We start from the raw sequence: 23586 nt of genomic DNA, 5'->3' as shown, positions 1-23586 counted from the left end.
TGGCCCCTAAAGTGAGGGTGGCTCCTTGGTGGGCAGGAAATGTCCTTGGGTAAGTGGGAAGCTGGCAGGGTGCATGAGGTCCTAACTGGTCCCTTTCCCTGACTGTAGCTACCTGCTGAAGTCCTTCCTGATGAAATTATACTCAGTGGACATGCCAGGCCACAAGGTAATCAAATGCACTTTTGGAATGTTAAAGTCCAATTTCTGCTATCTCCATTATATGAGGAATGGGTGATGTGCTTCCACACCAAGGTGTTAAAAGTGGTCTTGGCCTGTGCCATGCTGTACAATGTGACACTGACACAGCAGCTGCCCATGGATGTACAGCCAGGCAAGCAGGAGCCCCTGCAGCCAGCAGAAAGGTGCTGGGAAGCAGAGATAAAGAAATATCTCTGTGCCATGGCCAGGACCCACATGGGACGGCTGCACATAACCACATGGCCAGGGAACCATTCAGGCCATGAAGAGGATCTGCTGGACTAGTCCTAAGAGTGGCCTCTGGTGCACACCCCCCCCAGCCTCACCCACCACACAAACATCCTCTTTAGCTGGGACAGTGGCTTATGTCCTGTCCACCATCCTGTCTCCCTCTGTCCCCACCCCTCAAACTTCCCTATGGGTTCCAGCATCCATGCTTGCAGTTTTCTATAGGGCTGTTTCCTCTTCACTGAGGGTCTGGAGTCTGCTGGAGGTACTGAGAAAGGCTCCAAGAACCTTTTCTTGTCTCAGCCAGCTGGTGATGACTCTCTGCTGGCATCAAGGCCAAGCATAACGGCAAAAGTTCAAGGTTCTGGTTTTGGTGTACAAAGCCATATACAGCTTGGGACCAGGATACTTAAAGATCATCTTACCCCTTATATACCTAGTTGATCACTATGCTCTGCAGGTGAGGGCCACCTGCAGATACCATCTTATCAGGAGATCTGTTCCACACAACATAAAAGCGGACCTTTAGTATAGTGGCACCTACCCATTGGAATTCCCTCCCCTTAAATATTAGTAAATGTCGCAAGACGTCACCCTAAGAGTCCGAAATGACTCGCACTATAAGTGCGGGGACACCTTTACCTTTAAATATTAGACAGGCGCCACCTCTGTTATCTTTTTGGTGCCTACTGAAGACATCCTCTTTCAACAAGCCTTTTAAGTAGAGACTTTATCCCAGTCTGTATCTGTGATGGAATTGCTTTTTAAGATGTTTTTACAGCTTTTAAAAAAATGTTTTTAAAGATGTTTTAATATATTTTAAACTCTGTTTTTATGATGTTTTAGACTGTTTTTAGTGTTTTTATTTGCTGCCCTGGGCTGCTACTGGAAGGAAGGGTGGGATATAAAATTAATTAATTAGAAAAATGCTACCAAAATCATTAGAACTTATCAGGCAGGGGAAAATGAAAGTGACACAGCAGGGTCAGAGACTGGTATGTCTCCAAGGTCATGGAGATTAGAGAAGAGATGGTTACAAGTAGCCCAATTTCATCCACCACCACCACCCCGTCATAGCCCCTGCCCTGCAGTTTGTGCTGGGAAGAGCCTGAATTAATAGTCAAGTGCCTGCCCTTTTTCTGTATATAAGAAATAGCACTGTCAGTATTTGTTTCTGTGACAATTCATCTGCTGTTGCTTCCAACATCTAGACGCTTGCTCCTGTTTGAATCCTGGTTTAGGCCTAGGATGAGATGCTAGATCCCTGTCCTGATTTACAGAATAAAGCTTTATGCAGAAACCCCCCGTCTTCAAGTCCTGAGTCTGCTTCTCTGGTTGGAAGCCAGGACAGAGACGGGCAAAAAACACTAAAGGTGTCTCCTCCCCCATCGCCAAGTCGTACAGTTGACCGTGCAGGCATGAACAGACTAAGCCCACTTACCAGCCCATTTGTGGGAGTGCCCATTTGCTGGCCCAGTCTCAATCTGGGAGACACATAAGCAGTGATCCCTCCTTGAGTCTACTCAAGTGTTCTTGGGAGGGTATCAAAACCTGCAACAATGTCTTTGCTTGAGTAACCATACCTAGAAATATCTTGTAGAGTTGCAGAGACCTGTGTACTCCATAGTCTCATCTATGTACCACACTAGAGTTAAATTTTGCATTACAGATAATGGAGAAAAACACATTAGTGATCCTGATTCTGATGGAATTGGTCAGGACACCACCGTGCCAGCAGGGCTTTGTAGAGTGGAAGGGCCACCATCGTATCCACAGCCCTGCTGCTTACAGAAGCCATGGTAGAAAGGGGGGGGAGAGATTATCAAGCCTACATTGGGTCCAATGCTATTGCGTGACAGCAGTGAGTCTAGCTCAGGGTCCAGTGGATCTTGGACCAGCTCAGCCTGGCCCCCTCCCCAACCTCAGACAGCTCTACATTAGGGCTTTCCACTGACCCCTGCTGGGTGGTGATAGTGCCAGTGAGCCTCTCATCCACCTATTCACTAAGCTAGAATATCTGGGCAGAGAGACATCTCCACCTAATCCAACCCCCCTGGTAGAGCACACCCAGTTCTACACGGTGAGGGAAATTCAAGACAGGTTGACAACTTGGATTCCTAGATTTCAATAATAAGAATTTCCCTCTGTCTTTTCCTGTCATAACCTCTCAGTACACACAAAAGATTTGTACATTCACTGCCATTAGCAGAGGAATAATAAGGATCTTCTAGTTAAATAATTATGTTCCTTTAAAAAATGGAAATGGACTGCCTTCACGTCGATCTCAACTTATGGCTACCCTATGAATAGGGTTTTCATGGTAAGCGGTATTCAGAGGGGGTTTACCACTGCCTCCTTCTGAGGCTAGTCCTCCCCAACTGGCTAGGGCCTGCTCAGCTTGCCACAGCTGCACAAGTCAGCCCCTTCCTTGTCCACAACTGCCAGCTGGGAGCAGCTGGGCTCCTTGGGACTATGCAGCTTGCCCACGGCTGCACAGGTGGCAGGGCACGTAACCCCTGAGCCATTCACTGTGGGGTGATCTTTAGCTGGCCCTATACACCCAGGAGACACGAACAGAGATTTGAACTCACAGACTTTGGACTCCCAGCCAGGCTCTCCTCCCCACTGTGCTATACCAGCTGTTCTGTTCCTTTAACCTCCTCCTAATAAGAAAAAGGAGTCATCAACGTGATATTGAGGCTCCAAGAGTGATGGTCTTGAGAGACTTTAATATCCATGCCAAGGGCACCCTAACAGGAGCAGCTCAGGATTTTATACCCAACAACCATGGCCCTGTCTCTAATTCTGCACAGTATTAGAGGATAATAACAATAACGTCCACTCTGCTCCCTCCCTGATGGTTTTCTGGAGACTTCTGAAAACGACCCTGTTCCGGAGAGCCTTTGCGAGGGACTGAAGGTAGAGCCTTGCACTGATTTTATGATTTTATGCCTTCTACGTTAAATTTTACCCTTGTAGTCCCCTTTAGTACCACTCCCTATATATATGTATATGTGTGTGTATATTGTATTTTATGTAGTTTAATTATTTTATGTAGTTTAATTTATTTTAATGTTTTTGTGATTTTATTGTTTACAATTTTATTATGTACGTGTTTGATTTTATTTTTGTAAGCTGCCCTGAGTGTCCTATTATAGGGTAGAAGGGCAGGATAGAAATATTTTAACTAAATAAATAAATAATCTGTGGATGAAGGAGCCAGGAAAGGGACCTTTGGTCTTACTGTGAAACGGTCTTCTACATGCATGTAAAGATGACCTCAGGTGGGACTTGAGTTCCACCTTTTGAATGAAGGAAGAGGAACATGCTGTTTGGTATTGCGAGCTCTTTTAGCTCTCCCTTACATAGAGAGGTCAGATCCGTTATGACAACCCAAAGACAAGAATAGAGAAACAGCTAAAAGAACAAACAAGCACTAGGTCTTCTCAGAAATAACATGAAACAAAGAGAAAATGCAGACCATCACAAGCTAGGAAGAGGCACTGAGATCATCTTTACATGCACGTAGAAGACCATTTCATAGTAAGACCAAAGGTCCCTTCTCCTGTGTATGTAAGATGATCTCAGGTGGGACTTATCAAAGCTGACCCATGTAGGGAGGATAATCTAAGCTGTAGAAAAAAGGGGTGCTTACTGAACTGGAAGAACATGATGCAACACCCATCTCCCAAATGCAGCCTTGGCAGAGGTGTAAGTGTTGATATTGTAATGTTTGATGAACGTATTTGGTAAAGTCCATGTGGCTGCCCTGCACACTTCCAGTAGGGATGTATTAAGTGAAAAGGCCACTGAGGTGGCTGTGGACTTGGTGGAATGAGCCAGAATTTTTGATGGAGGAGTGAGATTCAGAGAGCAATAGGCCAGGTCTATACATGCCTTAATCCATCTCAACGAAGTGGAAGGAAACTTCTTTCCCAAAGGAGAGGAGTGGAACAATACAAAGAGGGCATCTGTGTCACATGGGCTTGGTCCTAGCAATATACACTTTCAGGACCCTTCTTACATCTAGAGAATGCCATACCATCTTAATAGGGTGAACCAGAGAAGGGCAGATGAAGGGATAATACATTCCTGGCTAGATGGTCAGCATTTTCAGTACAAAGCCATGCTTTTTGGCCTGTTGTCAGCCCCTAGGGTGTTCATGAAAATCCTAGTCACCCTCACACTCCAAGGAATTCATATTTATCCCTATCTCAACAACCTGTTGATCTGCTCTCCATCTCTCACAAAAGCTTGGGAGGACATCTACATTACGTTAGCTTGCCTCAAGGACCATGGATTCCTAATGAACCAGGACAAGAGTCACCTTTACTCCTCTGATCAAATTCAGCACCTAGCAGCACTGTTGGACACGGAGCAGGGGCTTGAATGAATTATTTATTTCGGTCATAGACCAGCAAGAGCAATACAAAACAATTCACTTGTAAAATAAATATTTACAAAATACAGCCTCAATTTACAAAACTGTAATGTTAAAACTAGTTGTCAATAAAAACTAGTGGGACGTTTTAAAATCTTTGACTAAAACCCTACTACGAGCAATAGCGGCTGCACAAAATTTCATCACCATGTCTGTGACCCCAGGACAACGATCGGCAAGTATTCCAGGAGAAAAGGTTGAGCTGGGCTTTGGAAGTAGTGCTGGATTTCCTATAGTCCCGAGGGTGAGGGGAAAGGCGGCCTGATGTTGGTCCGATTGAAGAATTGCCTTGTCAGCTTAGTTCTATGATCTGATTGAGCTCTCCAGTCAAATTGACGTAGACAGCACCAGTTTGCGCTGGGGAGGTGACAAGCTTTGTCTTTTTGTTGTCCAGTGTGCTCAGGTGGGGCGATGAAGGTGTAGGGCCCAGTTCCTCAGGACCCAGGAATCTGGATTGTAGCCAGTCAGATCCAGACTGTAAAGGTCTGGTTGGATGGTTCGGCAGATATTCCTTTAGGGGCCTTGAGCACCCTGTCGCAATGTCAATCGGCTTTGTTGTTAGTGGTCCTAGGATAGTAGAGGCCTCAGCGCAAAGAGGAATCCCCGTATGCTGTTTAGGCTGGCCAGTCGAAAACTCAGATTTCCTAGGTGCTGGTGTCGTTGAAGGGCATGGGGATTTCAATTCTCGCTCCAGAGGCTTCCTGGCATTGTCCTGCATGAAATGAACGAGTGTGTCTCTTAAGAGAGTGAGTCTGGAGGTTATTTCTTCCTGAGACTGTAAAAGTAGTAATAATTTATTTATTTATTTATTTATTTATTTAAGCTTATATACCGCCCGACTAGCAACAGCTCTCTGGGCGGTGAACATTAAAAATACAATAAAAATAACACAATACAGTATATCACAATACAAAACTGTACAAAAAACTGTACAGTCTAAAAACAAAATATAATAATTTAGAATTAACAGGAATTAAAATGCCTCAGAGAAGAGAAAGGTTTTAACCTGGCGCCGAAAAGATGATAGTGTCGGCGCCAGGCGCACCTCCTCAGAAAGACCATTCCATAGTTCGGGGGCCACCACTGAGAAGGCCCTAGATCTTGTCACCACTCTCCGGGCTTCCCTATGAGTCGGAACCCGGAGGAGGGCCTTCGTAGTAGACCGTAGTGTACGGGCCGGTTCATATCGGGAGAGGCGTTCCGACAGATATCGTGGTCCCGCGCCGTATAAGGCTTTATAGGTAAGTACCAGCACTTTGAATCTGGCCCGGAATAAGAATGAGTCTAGGAGGTCTTTTTCTTCTGGAAGTTGAACTGATTTGAAATCGTAGAGAAAATTGGAGAGCACACATTTTGAGCTGAGTCCAAGGCTCGGGGAGCTTTGGGTAGCCTGGGGGTTGTCTGGATGAAGAGGCGAATTACTCAAGATGTTATTTTCAGAGAAATGCATATTGTTGTGGAACAGGTCGAATTGATTATGATTCGTTTTTTTTTCGTTTTTTTTTTTTTTGCAGGATCTTGAAACACATTTATTTTATATTTGATTCAAAGCACTGATCTGTTCAGTAAATCGTTTGCTCTTATTCTTGACTGGGGGAGAGGGAGAGAGAGAGGCCTTTTTTTAAATTGACATTCATATAAGTGGGCAGTCTGCACTGGCTGGACAGTTTGCACAAGTGTGATGGAGCCTCTCCTGATTTCCTGCTGCAACCCATGTCAGTCAGCAGCTGAGGTCACCATGAGAGATGCCCCATCTCCCAACAAGTCAGTTGTCAAGGCTTGACTGTATCCATGAAGCTTGGCAAATTTCATTGGGCAATGGTTTTGGTATCACCTCTTCAGCACCAGGCCACCAAACTGAACACCTACATAGGTTTATGGCTCTGCAGAAGTGCATTTGGTTGTGTGTGAATTACATGTCCCAGCTGTCGGTGCCAATTAACATCAGCTTGATTATGATTCTTGAATAATCTAGATATTAAAATTCTGGCGTGGAGAAATTTGTCTTTTTCTTTGTAGAGGAGTTATACCAGACGCCCAGGTCCGAAAGGTTATCACGGCTCGGGCGTACCGGTGATTGTTAAATTGATATATATCACTGATGTCGGCGATAGTGCCACAGCAGGGGGCGATCTTTTTTGCCAGGTGAAGGAAATGAGCTTTATGGTGATCAAAGGACCAGGCACCTGGAAGCTTTGGAAAATTAGAAAGGATTAGGCTTTGGCGGCTGAGAGTCAGTTTCCAAGCCTGGCTGGTTACGGGGTTTGGAGTAAATCTGGGCAGAATTTGGTCCTTAAGCTGGAAGGCAGAGCCCGAATCAATAGCGTGTTGCCTTTGGTCCTGAGGTCCAACTGGTGAGTGTATGGTGGCTGCTTTTTGTTCTGGAAGGGCCGGGGGGACTGGCAGGTATTTGTTTTGTCAGATGAGGGATAGGATGAGGGGGGATCCGGCTCTGCCGTGTGTTCGTAGACATGCTCCACGTTAAGAGGCTGTGTGGTCTTTCCCTTCTGGGAAGTTTTGAATAGAACCTGTTTTGATTTTTCGAGAAGGTCGAAGAGCCTATTGAAATTCAATTCCTTGATGTTTGCGGCTGCTTTCAGTCTTTTCCCCTTTGGTTTGATGTTTTTGCTCTTTTTCTGGGTAATGGGTTTGTGTTTTCCTTTTCCATGATGTGGCTTTGGTGGATTCGTTGGCGCTCTTTCTGCCACTGGTGCAATGGGTGTTGCTTGAGGGGGCCAAAAAGAGGAGATGCCTTCATTGCTGGATATTTCGCTTTGTTTGTGGAATTCAGCTATGACCACCAGCAGATCATAGCATTCTGAGAGAATTTATTTTATTTTGGCAAGTTCAGTTACGAGCAGCACTGACACGTTCTCCATTTTGGGAGGGGTTGGTTTGTCCTGGAGTGATGGCCAGGAATATTTGTCATAGGGAGGGGAAGAAAGGGAATTGGAGATCTGGTTGTTCTTAATATATCCAGGCATTATAGGACTCAAGAGGCATTCCTGAAGTGCTGAGGGGTTTACTCACAATTCAAGATAGGTGGCGTGGTTACTAATGGGTTGTTTTGAGGCAGTTTTTTCTGGATCAGTCTGGTTCTCAGGGAGGTTAGATGCCAGGAGGACTGCTTGCGCAAGTTCTGTTGCAAGGTCTAACCCGAGGAGGGACCTTTCTTCTGGGTGAAGAGCAAGGCTGCTCCTGGTGTAATCCACGGACCAATCAAGGTTGGAGGGGGCTTTGATTTCTACGTCGTTGGCCTTGCCTACAGCATTCGAGATAGGGAGAGAGAGTTGTCCACCGCCTCCCCCAGGCATCTCTTTCGGTGAGAAGTGGGAATAGATTTTCGTTTGTTTTCCCTTGTTTTTCTTAGGTGGGGCAGTGGGGGGGAGAACAGAAACCCCCAGCGTCTTACTTGCGAAGCGGGTAAGGACCATATTGTATCCAAGGGTTTGTTGGGGGAGACACCTAGACTCGTTTGTTGTAATGACTGGGTGTAGAAAAAAGCCTCCAAGTTAATTCTGAGGCAGGGTTATGAGGCGAGGTCATTGTTACACCCGAATGGGCGATTTATGCTACTTTCTCTGAGGCAGTTATCTCACCGTGGGGGGGGGAGTAGTTCAGCAGTTCTCTTGGCGTTTTCCTGATTTTCTCCTCACTAGTTGATTCACTGTCAGCCTTTGTTGTTCCAGTAAACGGACAAGAAGTTGGGGCTGTTTTCAGATAATTTAGTCTCATAACAAGGCCAGGGCTCACCTTAGTTAGAAAGGAAAACTCAGCAGCACTCGGGAGCCATTTCGGATGCAGCCAGCTGTGCCGCTGCCATCTTCCCCCCCCATAGGCATTCAAGCAGGGGCTTGTCTCCCTGTCACTGAAGCAAATTGGAGGTCCTAGGCCTCATAGTTTCGACTATCCAAATAACACCATGGAGGAAACACCACATCTACCTTTGAAATGGGCATTACTGTCATTTCAACACAACACTGCTACAAGATGTCACTTACAGGTGTCCATCCCCCACATGGTCCACCCTATAGGTATGGGGGGGCATTTGTGAAGGGAGCATGGCCCAAGGGATGTGGTCATCAGAGGAGAGTCTTCTCATCAACTTGCTTGAACTTTGAGTGATTCGCCTCGCACTCCAGTCCTTTGCCCGCTTCAAATGCCTTCGAGTGGTCCGGGTCAGGATGAACAATGTAACTGCCAAAGCCTACATGAATCAACAGAAGGCACACAGTCAATGCAGACAGCTAGAGGACTCCAAGCTTCTAAAGGGGACCGAAGCACATCTGGTCTCATTCACAATGGAACACCTGAAAGGGGAGCACCATGTTTGGATCAGTCAAACACAAGTTCAACAACAGGAATGAAAACTTCACCTGGATGTGTTCCAAGGCATCATATGCCACTTCGGAAGCGTCCACGTGGATCTGTTCACCTCACAACAGAACACTCAGGTCAAGAGATCTCTCCAGGTATGAGATCCTTTGGCAAAAACAGTAGATGCTGTCACCTTCCCTTGGCCCAGGCAACTCCTGTATGCCTTTCCACCGATCCCCCTGCTATCCAGGTACTCTATAAGATCAGGGACAAGAAGGCGACAATCCTATTGGTACCTCCTCTTTGGCCCCGATGACCCTGATTTTTTGAAATCTTCAACATGCAAGGGGATCACCCATGGAGTTTGCCTCATAGAAGGGACCTTCTGTCCCAGGGTGGTCTTTTTCATCCAGATCCATTGTGGCTAGATCTGTGGCCAGAAGAGACTGCTAAAGGAGGGTCTCTCATCCTCGGTCATTGACACCATGATGGCTTCTTGTTGTTCATCCACCATGTGTGACCACTTGGAAGATGTTTTCTTCATAGTGTGCTATGACAAGTATAGCAACATTGAAGGTGGATATTAAGGATGTCTTGTCATTTCTCTAAGATGGCATATCCTTGTGGTTCAGTCCTAATTCCCTTTGACATCAGGCATCAGTTCTATCCTCCATCCTTTCTGAATGTCCGAAGAAGCCGTTGGGAAATCACCCCTTTCGCAAGTGCTTCCTGAGGGGAGTCATGTTGTCTGCACCCCCATGCAGCATAGGTTCCCTACCTTGAAATCCTGAAAAGCTTTCCACTTATCTAGGGCTCTGAGGCCAAACTGTTGCAGGAGATGGCATCAGCATCCTATGATTTTTTAAAAAATATTTTATTCAAGATAAAATAAAAGTACAAAATGTTCCAATTCGATTACATAGAAGCATTACAAAATAAAGCAACAACAAAAACAAAATATGAAATGAACAAAAGTAATAATAGGTAATTATTAAGGTTAACTTCTTACCCCTTCATATTTAAGCGTAATAATATAATACAACAGTTTCCTATATTGAGGTAAATAAATTAAATGGGGCTATTTCATCTATCACTTTATCATTCCAGAATTGTATAAATAAAGCCCATTTCTCTACAAATTTATTTTGATGGTTATAATTCATTGCATTTCTATTATAAGTCATTTTTGTCATTAATACTGTCTCCCAAGTTTTTTTCAACCAATCCATCAATGTTGGGGGTTTGTTATTCTTCCATTTCTGCACGATACGTATTTTTGCCACTGTGAGCAATGTAGCTACAAATTGAAAATCTACATTAATAATTTCTTCACGAAATAAGCACAAAGGAATTGTTTTTGGATTTCTGGATAATGTTAGACCTGTAATATTCTGTATTATATCTAACATTTTGTTCCAAAAAGGTTTTATTTTAACACAGCTCCAAAAAAGATGTATAAAATCCGCGTTACTTCTTCTACATCTCCAACAGTACATATTTTGATTAAATATTTTGCTTAATCTATGTGGTGTTAAGTACCATTGATAAACTGCTTTAAAAAAAATTCTTTCAAATTACTATTTGATAATGTGGTTGGGATATTCTTAAACAACCAAATCCACTCTTCCTCCGATATCGATAAATTAAATTTCTCTAAATCTCTGCTCCATTTCTTTTTATATGTTGAATGTAATTGTTGCATACTTAATGAGTAAAGGATTTGATATATTTTAGCAATAGCATTCTTTTTCTCTGAATGTAGTAAAAAAGTCTCAAAAGCCGTAGGAGGACGTGGGTTTCCGTGTTTTGTTTTTATTTGTTCTACTATATGCCTTAATTGAAAGAACTGAAATAATGGAGGCCTCTTATTCAAAATTTCACCTGCGTTTTCATAAGAAATAATAAATCCTTGTTTAAACCAATCACTATACTTGAACAGTTTTCCCCATGTATGGTAATTAATAGTTTGTTGTAGTTGATTGTTTACAAATTCGTTTCTCAAAATTGAAGTCAGAGGGGAAAGGCATCCTATGATTTTAACCAAAGAGATCTTCTGACAAAGACTCCCAATATAAGAGCTTGGACAGAAAACTGCTGCATCCATACCAGTGTCTGCCATGAAGGCAACTGCCCTGGAGATCTTAATGGATTGATGAAAATGAGCTGGGTCTTGTGGTGGATCATCCAATAAATCCTCCAGCCACTGTAGGACAGCCCTAGTGAAAACTGAAGAGGAAGCTGCAGCCCACAGGCTAGTGCACTTGTGTCATGAACTCGACATAGTCCCAAGTCCATTTTGTGATCCAAAAGTCCTTGAGCTGCACAACAGTCCTTAGGGTTCAGTGAAGGATTGACTAGTCCAGAAACAGGCACATCTGTGACAGGAATTGTCAATGGATCCATTAAGCTTTAGTCCAGGACATAATACTTACTTGCCTTTGAAACTGACTTCCTGCACTGCAAAGGGCTAGTGAACTCAGATTGAATAATCTTAGACAGAGAAGAACGGAGCTTCACAACTTTGGATCAGGGCTGAGGATCCAGATAGACAGCTTAGATGGACAGGAGGAGTGCACTGTCTATTCATGTTATTGTGGATACTTTTCAGTTTATAGCACTAGAGGATGCGGACAAGTTGCTTGGAGAGATGAGACCTACTATCTGTTCCTTCCTTGTGAACTCTTGTGAGGGCTAGGTTGGACAGGGCTTACTTTCTCAAAGAATAGGTTTGTCCCTTGCTGTTTTGAAAGATGCAAGGGAGAGGCCTCTGTTGAACAAACCTAATCTACACCCAATGATTTCTGATACTTACTGCCCACTGTCAAACCCATTCTTGGCCAAGGTGATGGAGTATGTGGTGGCATCTCAGTTTTAGTGCTGGACGACTGATTATTTACATCGATTCCAATATGGCTTCAAACACAGTTTTGGGAAAGAAACAGCATGCTCTGGTGGATGCCTTATGATGAGGAATGGGTGCCATTAGCCAATAGGGTACCACAAGGTTCTGTCTTCTCCTCCATGCTTTTTAACATCTACATGAAACTGCTAGGTGGAAGTCACCTACTAGTTCCAGGGAAGCCATAAGACTCTTGAACTAGTGTCTAGAGGCAGTCTGATGAATGAAGTCAAAGCTTCGGCTATGAGGCGGTATACAAGTATAATAAATAAATAAATAACCAATTAATCTAGACATGATGGAGTTAAGAATGGGTTAAGAAAATTGGCCACTCTGAATAGAGGTTTGAACTGGTCTGGGGGATTGCACTCCCTCTAAAGCCTCAAGTACACAGTCCGGTAATTTTCTTGGACTCGGTGCTATCTTGAGATGCTCAGTTGATGGCAGTAGCCAAGAGTTCTTTCTTCCAGGTTTGGCTGGTATGAGAGGCCTGACCTTGCCTTGGTTGTCCATGCACTTATGAGGTCCAGGCTGGAGTACTACAATTAGTTTTACATGGGGCTGCCTTTCAAGATGAACCCCTGGTCTCACACTATTCTACTCAAGTTCTGGGCTAGATTAAAAACGTCTTACTCCCTTGGCCATCTACTTAAACAGTCAACACTATTTGGCAGTTAGACAACAGCATTAGCCTGCTGAGGTTCAGACCAAGAGGAGAGAGAGGAGATCCCCACAGCTCAGCAATCTCATGCTATGGTGGAAGGAGGATTTCCCAATTGCTTATCTCCCTCATTACCATGCTTCCTTCCCCACGAGCCACCAAAATGTCTGGATATATTTCTGAAATTTTGTCAGAGATATCTTCAGTGGACTCAATATATTTATCTGAAATCTGGTGCAATTCTACTGTTTTCTTTTTAGATATTTAAAATGCATCTGCTTTGTGACATTAAAAAGAGAAATAATTGCAATACTCTTTTCTATACCATAGTGCTTTGGATCAGTTGATTGCTGTGCACACTCATACAAGTTTTAAAATGATAGTATACTCACACCTTCCAGAACATCCTGTTCATTTGCAACTCTGCAAAATATGAAATATGATAGGTTTCTTAGTTTGTACTCTATAAACCTTCAGTAACTTCTAGTTAGGGCAGATCAACATGGCGTGTACATCACATGAAATGGGGAAGACCTTACTCATGCTGTATACACAACATTCCCAAAAAGCTAAGGGATGCAAGTACCCTCTACATATCAATTTAACATAATGTGAGATTTAATCATATGCAATGCTGAAAAGTTTATTTGGCAGTCCATAGGTTTTCATAGTTTTTTTGGGAAATGGATATTTTGCTTACAAAATGTCAACATATAATACTAAGTTATCTGAAAATATAAGTCTTTACATGCTATAATTTTAACTCCTGACCTGAGCATGGATTATAAGTGGCATATGCATCTTGAATTTGTAATACCTCTGGCTAGAATAGAAGCCAGGTCCTGTGGCCCTGTCTACAGTATAGAATCAGGCCTGCACTCCTCCCTGTCTTTCTAGTATTTCGCTGTTGCCTACGCCCTGGTTCACTAGACTACAGATAAAACTTTTCCAAAACATAGAAGGGACTGCATATATTCAGTGTGCATTAGAGATGGTATATCACACCACTGACATTCAGGGATAAATCTATGCTTGCAGAGTGCTATTGGTAGCTACTCTCTAGGAATCTATTTACAATGCCTGCGTATGGAAACTGAAGGTACATAACTGGAGATGGGGGTCTATGAATGGTAATTTGTCAGGATTAAAAACACCTCACGACACCATACATTGGGCATAGCAGCCTTTGGCCCACTGGGGCAGGAAGTTCTGCTGGCTAATGAGAAATAAGGAGCTTCAGCCTAGCACACGCCCTTCAGTGCATGTAGTCTAGATCAATTGAGCATGCTCACACAGCCTCAGCTCCAGAACCAACAGAGATTAGTTGGGCTTCACTGGAAGTGCATCCTGTGACATACTTTATCTGAGCCAAACCCCAATCTATCTACAACTGTTTTAAGAATAGCACTAAGTCTCCCCTTCATCACCAAAGTAACTGCAAGGAAGTAGGGATTGGGTTTAGAGAAAGTTTTATCTAAGTCTAACCTTTCTTCCTAAAGTCAATCATTGCAGGGAGTAGAGGTAAATACATAATGAGTTCTTTGCTTTCTTCTTTAACTCCACAATACTTTACAATACCCCATTTGTTTAATAGTCCAGTATAATTTGCAACTGCATACAAAACTAGAGAATAAAATCTTCTCAAATGCATTTATAATATGTATCATGCTTAAATAACAAAATAATTATTTTTATTCCTTATATGTTTTTGCTTATGAAGTTGGTTATCTGCATATTTAATCAGGCCATCTTCTTTATATATTAAATATGCAGATAACCGATTTCAGAAGCAAAAAGGCATACACTTAGTCATTTATATATTACAGTTGTATATGTGAAGATTGAACTCAAACTTTGTATGTACTTGTAAATATACGTCAGTTTCTATTTGTTATATTTCATATTAGTGGTTTATTTATTTATTTATTGCATTTGTATACCGCCCCATAGCCAAAGCTCTCTGGGCGGTTTACAACAATTAACAACAAATATACACATTTAAAAACACATTTTAAAAAGCAATTTAAAAACCTGCATGGGCAAACTGACATGTGCAGAGAGGCCACTTTAGCATGTGCACACCAGCAGCATGCCAGGCCATGGAGAATGGGTGCTATGTATGTGACACCCATATGCTTCAATCTAGCCCTACTCCATTTGCTCAGTCAAGAAAAATTAGCTCTACACTCATATTCCTTAACCAAATGAAGAAGGAAAGAATAGGCATGCACAGGCCTCCCTTTTCCACAACAACCAGTTAATGCATAGGAAAGTGCCTTATACCAAGTCAGACTACTGCTCCATCTGGGCAGGTCTTGTGCATTTGCCCATGTACATAAATGCCAAGAAGAAAGGGACAACAAGCCTTACTATATCCAATGGGAATCATCACTGTTGTGCTTGGACCAGGACAGATCATGCCTTTTATGTGTAAGTATTGCATTAATACAGTACATTTTTTCTATATCAATTGTCATATAGATTTACCTGTGTAACTTGTTTGTTTGTCTTTCAAATACTTTCATTATTTCTAGCATGCGATTATTCATTGATTCAATTGTTTCTGAACAACAAAAAGGCAAATTATTTAGCTACTTAGTCAAGTCTATAAGTCTTCAGTCGTCCCCAGAAATGGGTCTCCAAAGCAATCTGAACTTCTAAGTTAATAATACAATTTCAGTAGTTACTGTACAAGAACATAATAAAATAGATTTGCTCTATTATCTAATGCAATATAACATACACATATAAATGTAGGATTTAACAGAAGCTTTAGGTCATCCAGTGCAAGAATTCATCACACCCCTCCACTGAGAATGCTGCGAGTAATTGAAAAGGGGAGCTTGTAAAATCAGTCGCCCCTGTTCGATTACTCACAAGTAGGGTGACATGAGCAGGGTCAAGCCTCCATCACCACTGCCTCCCCCTTCCCACCAAGGACCCATCCAAGCCTTCAATCAACTATAACGGTCAACTGGAGCATCATAAGCATCTCTTGTACATAAATCCAACATCTCAGAGCAGTATATACAGGCTGTGAATATAAACAAGTTGTACATGCAGCTGTAAGAAAGAGTTGGGGCACTGGATCTTCCTGGGATATAGGAATGATGGCCTTTACGAGGGGACAGAGGAAGAGGAGACATCTAGAAGGTGTGGCAGAAAGAGAGAGAAGGAGTAACAGAAAGAGGTGTTGGAAATAGGCAACTTCATATGCTGCCAAGGGGCAGGGTTATACATGCTTTAGTACGGTTAAAGGGAGAAGTGCCATCTCTGGCTAGACTTAGGAAAACTCTTTAGTTTGCTGTGATGTAGTTTCCTGTGTTGCTTTTTAAATTCTCCATTACCACATCAAACAAGCAGGAGTGGTGCCGCTTGCCAGAAGCTGAAAACTATGGACTAAAAGTAACTTCAATTTCTTCTTTCTGATTTCCTAAGCTGCACCTGTATCACTGTGCTGCTTTTTAATTCTCCATTACCACATCAAACAAGCAGGGGTGGTGCCGCTTGCCAGAAGCTGAAAACTATGGACTAAAAGTAACCTCAATTTCTTCTTTCTGATTTCCTAAGCTGCACCTGTATCCCTGTATACATGAAGTGTCCGTGAGTAAACTTTTTTAATATACTTTACTGGACAAAGCATAATTGCTTTATTCTGCTAGACAATGTGAGTCAAGACAAAGGGTGGAGAATGGGACTGGTGATTGCTCATTCCATTTTTTGCCATTTTACTCTGCTAGAGATAGAACCACATAAGCCAGTGCAGTAAATCCAACATGGATTTATGAAGAACAAATCCTGCCAAACTAATCTTATCTCGTTTTTTGATCGGGTAACCTCCTTTGTAGACTGTGGAAATGCTGGGGACATAATATATCTCAACTTGAGCAACGGTTTTAACAAAGTGCCCCATGATATTTTGATTAACAAGCTAGCTAAATGTGGGCTGGATGGAACAACTATCAGGTGGATCCACAGTTGGCTCCAGAATCATACTCAAAGAGTGCTTATCAACTGTTCCTTCTCAAACTGGGTGGAAGTAATAAGTGGGGTATCACAGGGCTTGGTCCTGGGCCCAGTGCTCTTCACCATTTTTATTAACTTGGATGAGAAGGTACAGAGCATGCTTATCAAATTTGCACATGATACAAAATTGGGGGACACAGCTAATACCATGGAAGACAGGAACAAAATTCAAAGGGACCTTGATAGGCTGGAGCATTGGACTGAAAACAACAGAATGAAATTCAACAGGGATAAATGCAAAGTTCTACACCTAGGAAAAAGAAACCAAATGCACAGTGATAAAATGGGGCATACTTGGCTCAGCAATATGACATGTAAGAAGGATCTTGGAATTGTTGTTGATCACAAGCTGAATATGAGCCAACAATGCAATGTGGCTGTAGAAAAGGCAAATGCTATATTAGGCTGCATTAACAGAAGAATAGTTTCCAAATTGCGTGAAGTATTAGTTCCCCTCTATTCGGCACCGGTTAGGCTTCATCTTGAGTACTGTGTCCAGTTCTGGTCTCCACACTTCAAGAAGGATGCAGACAAACTGGAACAGGTTCAGAGGAGGGCAGCAAAGATGATCAGGGGACTGGAAACAAAGCCCTATGAGGAGAGACTAAAAGAACTGGGCATGTTTAGCCTTGAGAAGACTGAGGAGAGATATGATAGCACTCTTCAAGTACATGAAAGGTTGTCACACAGAGGAGGGCTGGAATCTCTTCTCGATCATCCCAGAGTGCAGGACATGGAATAATGGGCTCAAGTTGCAGATTTTGACTGGACATCAGGAAAAACTTCCTGTTAGAGCCATACGACAATGGAACCAATTACCTAGAGAGGTAGTGGGCTCTCCGACATTGGAGGCATTCAAGAGGCAGCTGGACAGCCATTTGTTGGGAATGCTTTGATTTGGATTCCTGCATTGAGCAGGGTGTTGGACTTGATGGCCTTATAGGCCCCTTCCAACTCTACTATGATTCTATGAATTATTTTATCCCATAAACCCCAACAAGAGAGAGTGACATACAAAGGGGGTGCTAGAGTGAGAGAAAAGGGGTAGTACTTCCCACTTTTACTTAAGGCTGTTCCAACCATAAGCTCCCCAACTTTTCCTGTAGATCAATGGCTCTTCATAAAAAGGCTCCCCACTCCTGCATTTTGCCACTCCTGTACTGGACCTCTAAAGTGGTTAATGTTTACTGGATCATGCCCTAAGATCTCAGCTACCAGCATTTCCAATTTTGAAGATCTTACGTGGTTGTCCTGTGTCATCTTGGAAAACCTGTACCATATTCATTACATCCTCAGTGGCATGTTTCATAGCAAGTTCTGAAATAGAATATTTTATATTTACTAAGTAGAAATAATATTTTAGTAGTTCTTCAAATGTATTTAATTTATTCACTAACAAATGCCAAAATGTATTAATAAACAGTTGTAAAATGGAAAGCTTTTTCTTCTAATCCATGTTGGCTGAGTTTAAACTCTAAACCAGATATCATCATTTCACTGATCTGTTTCTCAGATATATTAAAAATAGGTTATGATTTTAGGACAAAATAAAACAGAAATAGGTACTAGTAATAGTGTTCCATTTTTTAAAAAACTATTTAGTAAAAGACTAGTGAAGGGCAATTTCCCCTCAGCTCATGTTAGATTGACTTAGAAAATAAGCCAAAGTATTTAAAAAAATAATAAACAACTCCACATTTTCCAAATTCGGAAGCTGCCCCCGTCTTCCCCCTTTTGCACACACACCCAGCTTCACAACTCCCCAATGCCGAACACATATAGTCTTCTCCTTAAACAGTATCTATCCAGCCAAGACATCAGCTGCAGTGCGCCAAGCAGAGGAAGTAGGAAAAACTAACCTTTCCCTCTCACATCCCTCCAGCGTGCAGAGAGTGCACCAAGAGGAAAGGCCCTGGTTCCTTGGGAAACCAAGGGCCACCAGGACCTTTCTGAGGGCCTTTCTTCCTAGTTGCTACCAGCCAGTGGATGCTGATGGAACCTAAACTTAGTGGGGTGCCTATGTAGTCACGTAGGCAGAGCCTGTGAAGTCCCCATCCTTCTTCCTTGCAAAGAAACAGTGGGCACTTAAGCAGTACAGTTCTACAGATACTTAGCACCTAAAAATGTCTTGCCTCAGTTCAGAAAACGTCCTTGCAGTCACAGTTGCAATCATTGCTCCTTCTCCCCACACACACTCCCTAATGTTTACCATGGAAAGTCAGCTATGTCTTGCTGGTCTCGATTGTTGGGAGGCAATATATTCTTACCTCTGCTGATTCCTGCTCTAAATTGATGTTTTTGCAGGCTTTGCTCCTCCACTTCCTCCCTTCTCTTCTTGCCTTTGTTCTAAGTTAATAATAGCTCCCTGAGTGCAGGCTGCATTGCTGCTTCAGCATGTATGACTTTACCTCTTTGTATTAATAAACGTTTCTTTATTCTTTCAACTACCAGTCTTAACATACGTTATTTCTCCACTCCTCTGCAGTACATAGAGTGCCTTACAAAAGTATTCAGAACCCTGACGAATGCTCTCATATTACTGAATACAAATGGTACATTGTAATTTTGTTCTGTATGATATTTTATTTTGAAACACTGAAACTCAAAATCAATTATTGTAAGATGACATTGGTTTTATGTTGGGAAATGTTTGCAAGAAACATGATAAGTATTCAACTCCCCCACATTATTATTTGGTAGAGCTACCTTTCACTGCAATAACACCTTTAAGTCTTTTGGGGTAGGTATGTACCACTTCTGTCCACAGCTCGTAGTCTCTACTATTTATGGAACTTCATCTGAATTGTTGCCACCTTTTTCTGGGATAGCTCCAATGCCTTTAAAACTGTATTAAAGGCAAAATATGCAACAGCTGCAGTTTTGCCCAGTACAGAAATGCAGTAATGGAAAAAAAGCTTCTACAAATCATACTGCTTCTTTAATCATTTAGGAGCTCTGCTAGAAAAAGGCAGCTTTATTTTATTTATAAAAGTATTTCTATAGCACAATAATCATAAAAACATAAAACATCATTAAAAACAATACAAATACAATGCAATTCAAATAATCATTAAAGTGTCTGGTTAATCAATGTAAACTAGGGTTGCCAGGTTCAAGGCCTGAGACAGATCCTGTATATTTAGGAGAAGAGAAAGTCAGACAAGTGCAGGTGTTTTGCAACACTGTAATGAGAAAAACCACAAGATGGAATTCTCCCTTCCCCCTGCACAACTTTTAAAGACACAGAAGACCTCTTGGTTGCCAGGCCTGTCTTCCAAGAGGTCTTCTGTATCTTTAAAAGTTGTGCAGGGGGAAGGGAGAATTCCACCTTCTGGTTTTTCCCATTACAGGGTTGCAAGAACACCTGCACTTGGCTGACTTTCTCTTCTCCTAAAGATACAGGATCAGACTCAGGCCATGGACCTGGCGACCCTAACGTAAACAGCTGCAAAAGCCTATAAAGTGAGGGTGCCTGCTGAATCTGTGCTGGAAGAGTGTTTCACAGCATGGGACTGTGACACTAAATGTCTGACTTCTAGTGGAGGCCAGCTGGGCCACTGTAGCATGCGGAACCGCTAACATTACTCCTCTGGATGATATTAGCCTTTTATGAAACTTATTCCTTACAGGCACCTCTCCCTTAACCCCATGCCTCAACCAAACATTGTTTCTTCAAGTCCATTGTTTTCTTAATCAATTTAGTTTTTAATATAAATAATAGACATAAAAAGTATAAATATTGCATGATTATGAAAATTATTAAATCAGATAACAAATACAATAGTTATTTTAACAAAGCATAGGGTTCCAAATATATCAAAATTAAAACCAATTTTCTTAAAGGCAAATTGTATATTTCCGAAGTCCCTAATTTTCTACCTAGCATGTCCAGCTTCCTTAAGCCAATCTAGTGCCCATCCAGCATACTTCACTACCATCTAATTTCTCACCACTCCATCCACATCCATATTTCTTCTAACAACGTACATCTTTTGCTTCCTCGGGCTCCATATTAAACTGCAATCCTTACCTTCAATAATATTTTTGGGGTCTTTTTGAACAGGAGGTGCAGGGCTTAATGGTTTTTTCTTTTCCCTGTCAAAATGTAAAGTATTTTGTCAAAAGTATTGTAAATACTAAATCTAATTTTACTAATTGAATGTCATTTTTTAAAAAGTTCTAAAATGATTTCTAATTTTATATAATTTGGTTACATTTGGTTAGAAGAATAAGTTCCTATCATTAATAACATCTATTATAATTAGATTATTATTGATAAGAAATATCTTCTGATTGATCTTTAGGATCTGGGAACAGACTGATAACACGATATAGTCAGCCAAATAAACAAAAAAACAAATATATTGGTTTTATGTAAGAATTCCTGTTGACAAATGAAGTGTCCTCATTGGTGAGGTTTTCTTTTAAAAAATCAGTGAAATCATACAATGCCATTTTCAAAATTCCATCTCTCATGAAATGTGAATCCAACAGTGAGAGCCAGTGTGGTATAATAGCCTAGAAAGTTGAACCAGGACTGGGAAAACCTGACTTTAAAACCCCACATTGCCACAAAGATCATTGGATGATTTCCGGGCAGTTATCTCTTAACCTAACCAACTTCACATGGTGGTTGAAAGAATAAAATGGGATGGGGGGAAGTACCAAGTACATCACCCTAAGTTTGTAGAGAGAGAAATAAAAAAGTAGTAAATAAATACTGTCAAATAGGGGATGGGTGTTAGGGTAGCCTAGAGAAAAGGGACAGGAGAGCAGGACAGCTCAGAACAATGGGCCTTCCGTGGCTAACACAGCAGGATAGTTAGCTGTGCTACTTTCACCACCTGCACAAGCAGCAGTCTCTTGTGGCATCACAGGATGACTGTTCTGATCCATGGCCCATTGCATATAAACCAGCTGGAGGTTTATGTCCCCCATCTGGCCATCTGTATCATGGAGGTGCTACTTCTGCCTGCTGGCCAAGGCATTCCACAGGAGGCTCCCAATGCTTCCCAGACATGCCCTGACCCTCTCCTGGCCCATCAACAAGCACTGTCCCTTAGCTGCCCGTCCCCCACTTGCTCATGCTTGCAGGCATATGTGCCTGGATGACATGGTATGGAATCCCCATATTATCTGCTCACTTAGATTCAGCAGTCTGATGCCCAAGGCATCCCTCTACCCCCACCCCCTGCAACAGCTGCTTCATGCTTATAGTGAGAAGTGCCTAGTGACACATTTCTGGACCATGATTATGCAGAAATTCTGTCTGTGGTGTAGTGCTCAGGCTCATCCTCACCAACTAGTGGGACCTCAGGAGTATCTTGTCCCAGATCTTCCCAGCAAATATCGGGATGTATCATGTGTTTTCCCCGGTGGTATTTTAATCACTGCCCCTGGAAGCATGTATGCATTTGTTGTGTGTCTACACCACTGCACTGAAAGTCCCATTTTCAATTAAAATTGCTACCAGTAAAGGAAAAAGAAATTCCTCTGTGTGGATTTTGTCAGGATGTATGGTTGGGATTCTGATGTTTCTGAGAATGAGCTAGGAGAGGGGGGCAGTTGGGCTGAGTCGTCTGCAGGGGAGGAGGAGGCTTCCCAGATAGAGGGGGAAAACCTTGAACAGGCAACAGACTCGTTTCCCACGCACTCCCTCCCTAGGAATGTGAAGCAGTTACAGACAGAGGGGGAGGAGGAGGGAGACCAAGGCCCTTTGGCTGCAGAGAAGGGTAGAGAGAAATCGCCTGAAGTGTGGGGCCAACCCCCCCACTCCCTACCATCCTTTCCGAATCAGAAGGGGAGGAGGTAGCCGCCCCCCCATCGCCCCGCACCCGAAGACAGTTAAAAAGGCGCCAAAGAAAAGAGGAGGGAAGGGGCGTAGATGTGGGCAGTTTGAGGAGGAGCGAGAGGATTCGTGCCCGAAAGCCCCCTTGATAAGGGACAGGGAATGTTTGATACTCTGTTCTATCAACTCTCTTCCATGTCGCGGGTTTTGGTTCATGTTAAGAGTTCATGAGGCGGAGAAGCCTATGTCTGCAAATTACTCTAATAAAAACTGATTTGCTTTCATCAAGTGATTCTGTTCTTGAGTCCCAACCCGGGCACGACAGTTTGATAGAACAAACTACTCAACCCTCCTTGCTCCCGCCACTTGAACGTGACAAGATGGGAAAGGGAGCTGCTGGGGGGATAAACCCCACTTCTGAGACGGAAGAAGTGAAGTTACTGAGGTCGAGCGTGGCAGACCTACAGTTGGACGTTCAAAGCCTGTTAGCAACTGTGAGAACCTTGAAATTGGACAATCAGAGCCTGAAATCCACAATAGATTGAATGCGGGCAGCCCCTGCAGCTGCCGTGGCCAAGATCCCAATTGGACTACCACCCAAGTATGTGGGACAGAGCGACCAGCTCTCCACTTTCGTGGCCCAATGTGAGATGTACCTGGACATTAAGGATGCAGAATTCCCCAATGATGCTGCCAAAGTGGCCTTTGTGATCAGTCTATTGGAAGGGGAAGCTGCCAAGTGGGTCACCCCCTATCTAATCAGAAAGGATGCCATCCTGGGCAGGTATGGAGGATTTATACAAGCCCTGACCGAAATGTTTCAGGATCCCCAAAGAGCCGAGATGGTGGGTAGGCAATTGAGTGCCTTGAAGCAGGGAAAAGGAGCTGTGCTGGAATACACCAATGCCTTTAAGATCTTATCCCAAGAGACTGGATACAATGACTCAGCACTGATGTTTATGTACCGAAGTGGACTGAATGCTGAGATATTGGATGAGCTGGCCAGAGTCGCACCTCCAACTGATTTG

General features: G+C 42.8%; 1 protein-coding gene across 1 annotated transcript in view; it reads right to left on the bottom strand.

Moving 5' to 3' along the window:
* Positions 1-23586, bottom strand: part of CCDC7 (coiled-coil domain containing 7) — a 430640-nt gene that overhangs the window by 361349 nt on the left and 45705 nt on the right. The window contains exons 8-11 of the mRNA XM_061586654.1: positions 20801-20865; positions 18013-18087; positions 15232-15307; positions 13137-13167 (exon numbers count right to left, since the gene is read on the bottom strand). Of these exons, the coding sequence (XP_061442638.1) occupies positions 13137-13167; positions 15232-15307; positions 18013-18087; positions 20801-20865 (247 nt within the window). The remainder of the gene's footprint in view (positions 1-13136; positions 13168-15231; positions 15308-18012; positions 18088-20800; positions 20866-23586) is intronic.

The sequence above is a fragment of the Rhineura floridana genome, chromosome 10, assembly GCF_030035675.1.
Source record: "Rhineura floridana isolate rRhiFlo1 chromosome 10, rRhiFlo1.hap2, whole genome shotgun sequence".
Lineage (NCBI taxonomy): Eukaryota > Metazoa > Chordata > Lepidosauria > Squamata > Rhineuridae > Rhineura > Rhineura floridana.
Note: the sequence above shows the minus strand (reverse complement) of the source record. Positions and strands in the feature narration are given on the sequence as shown.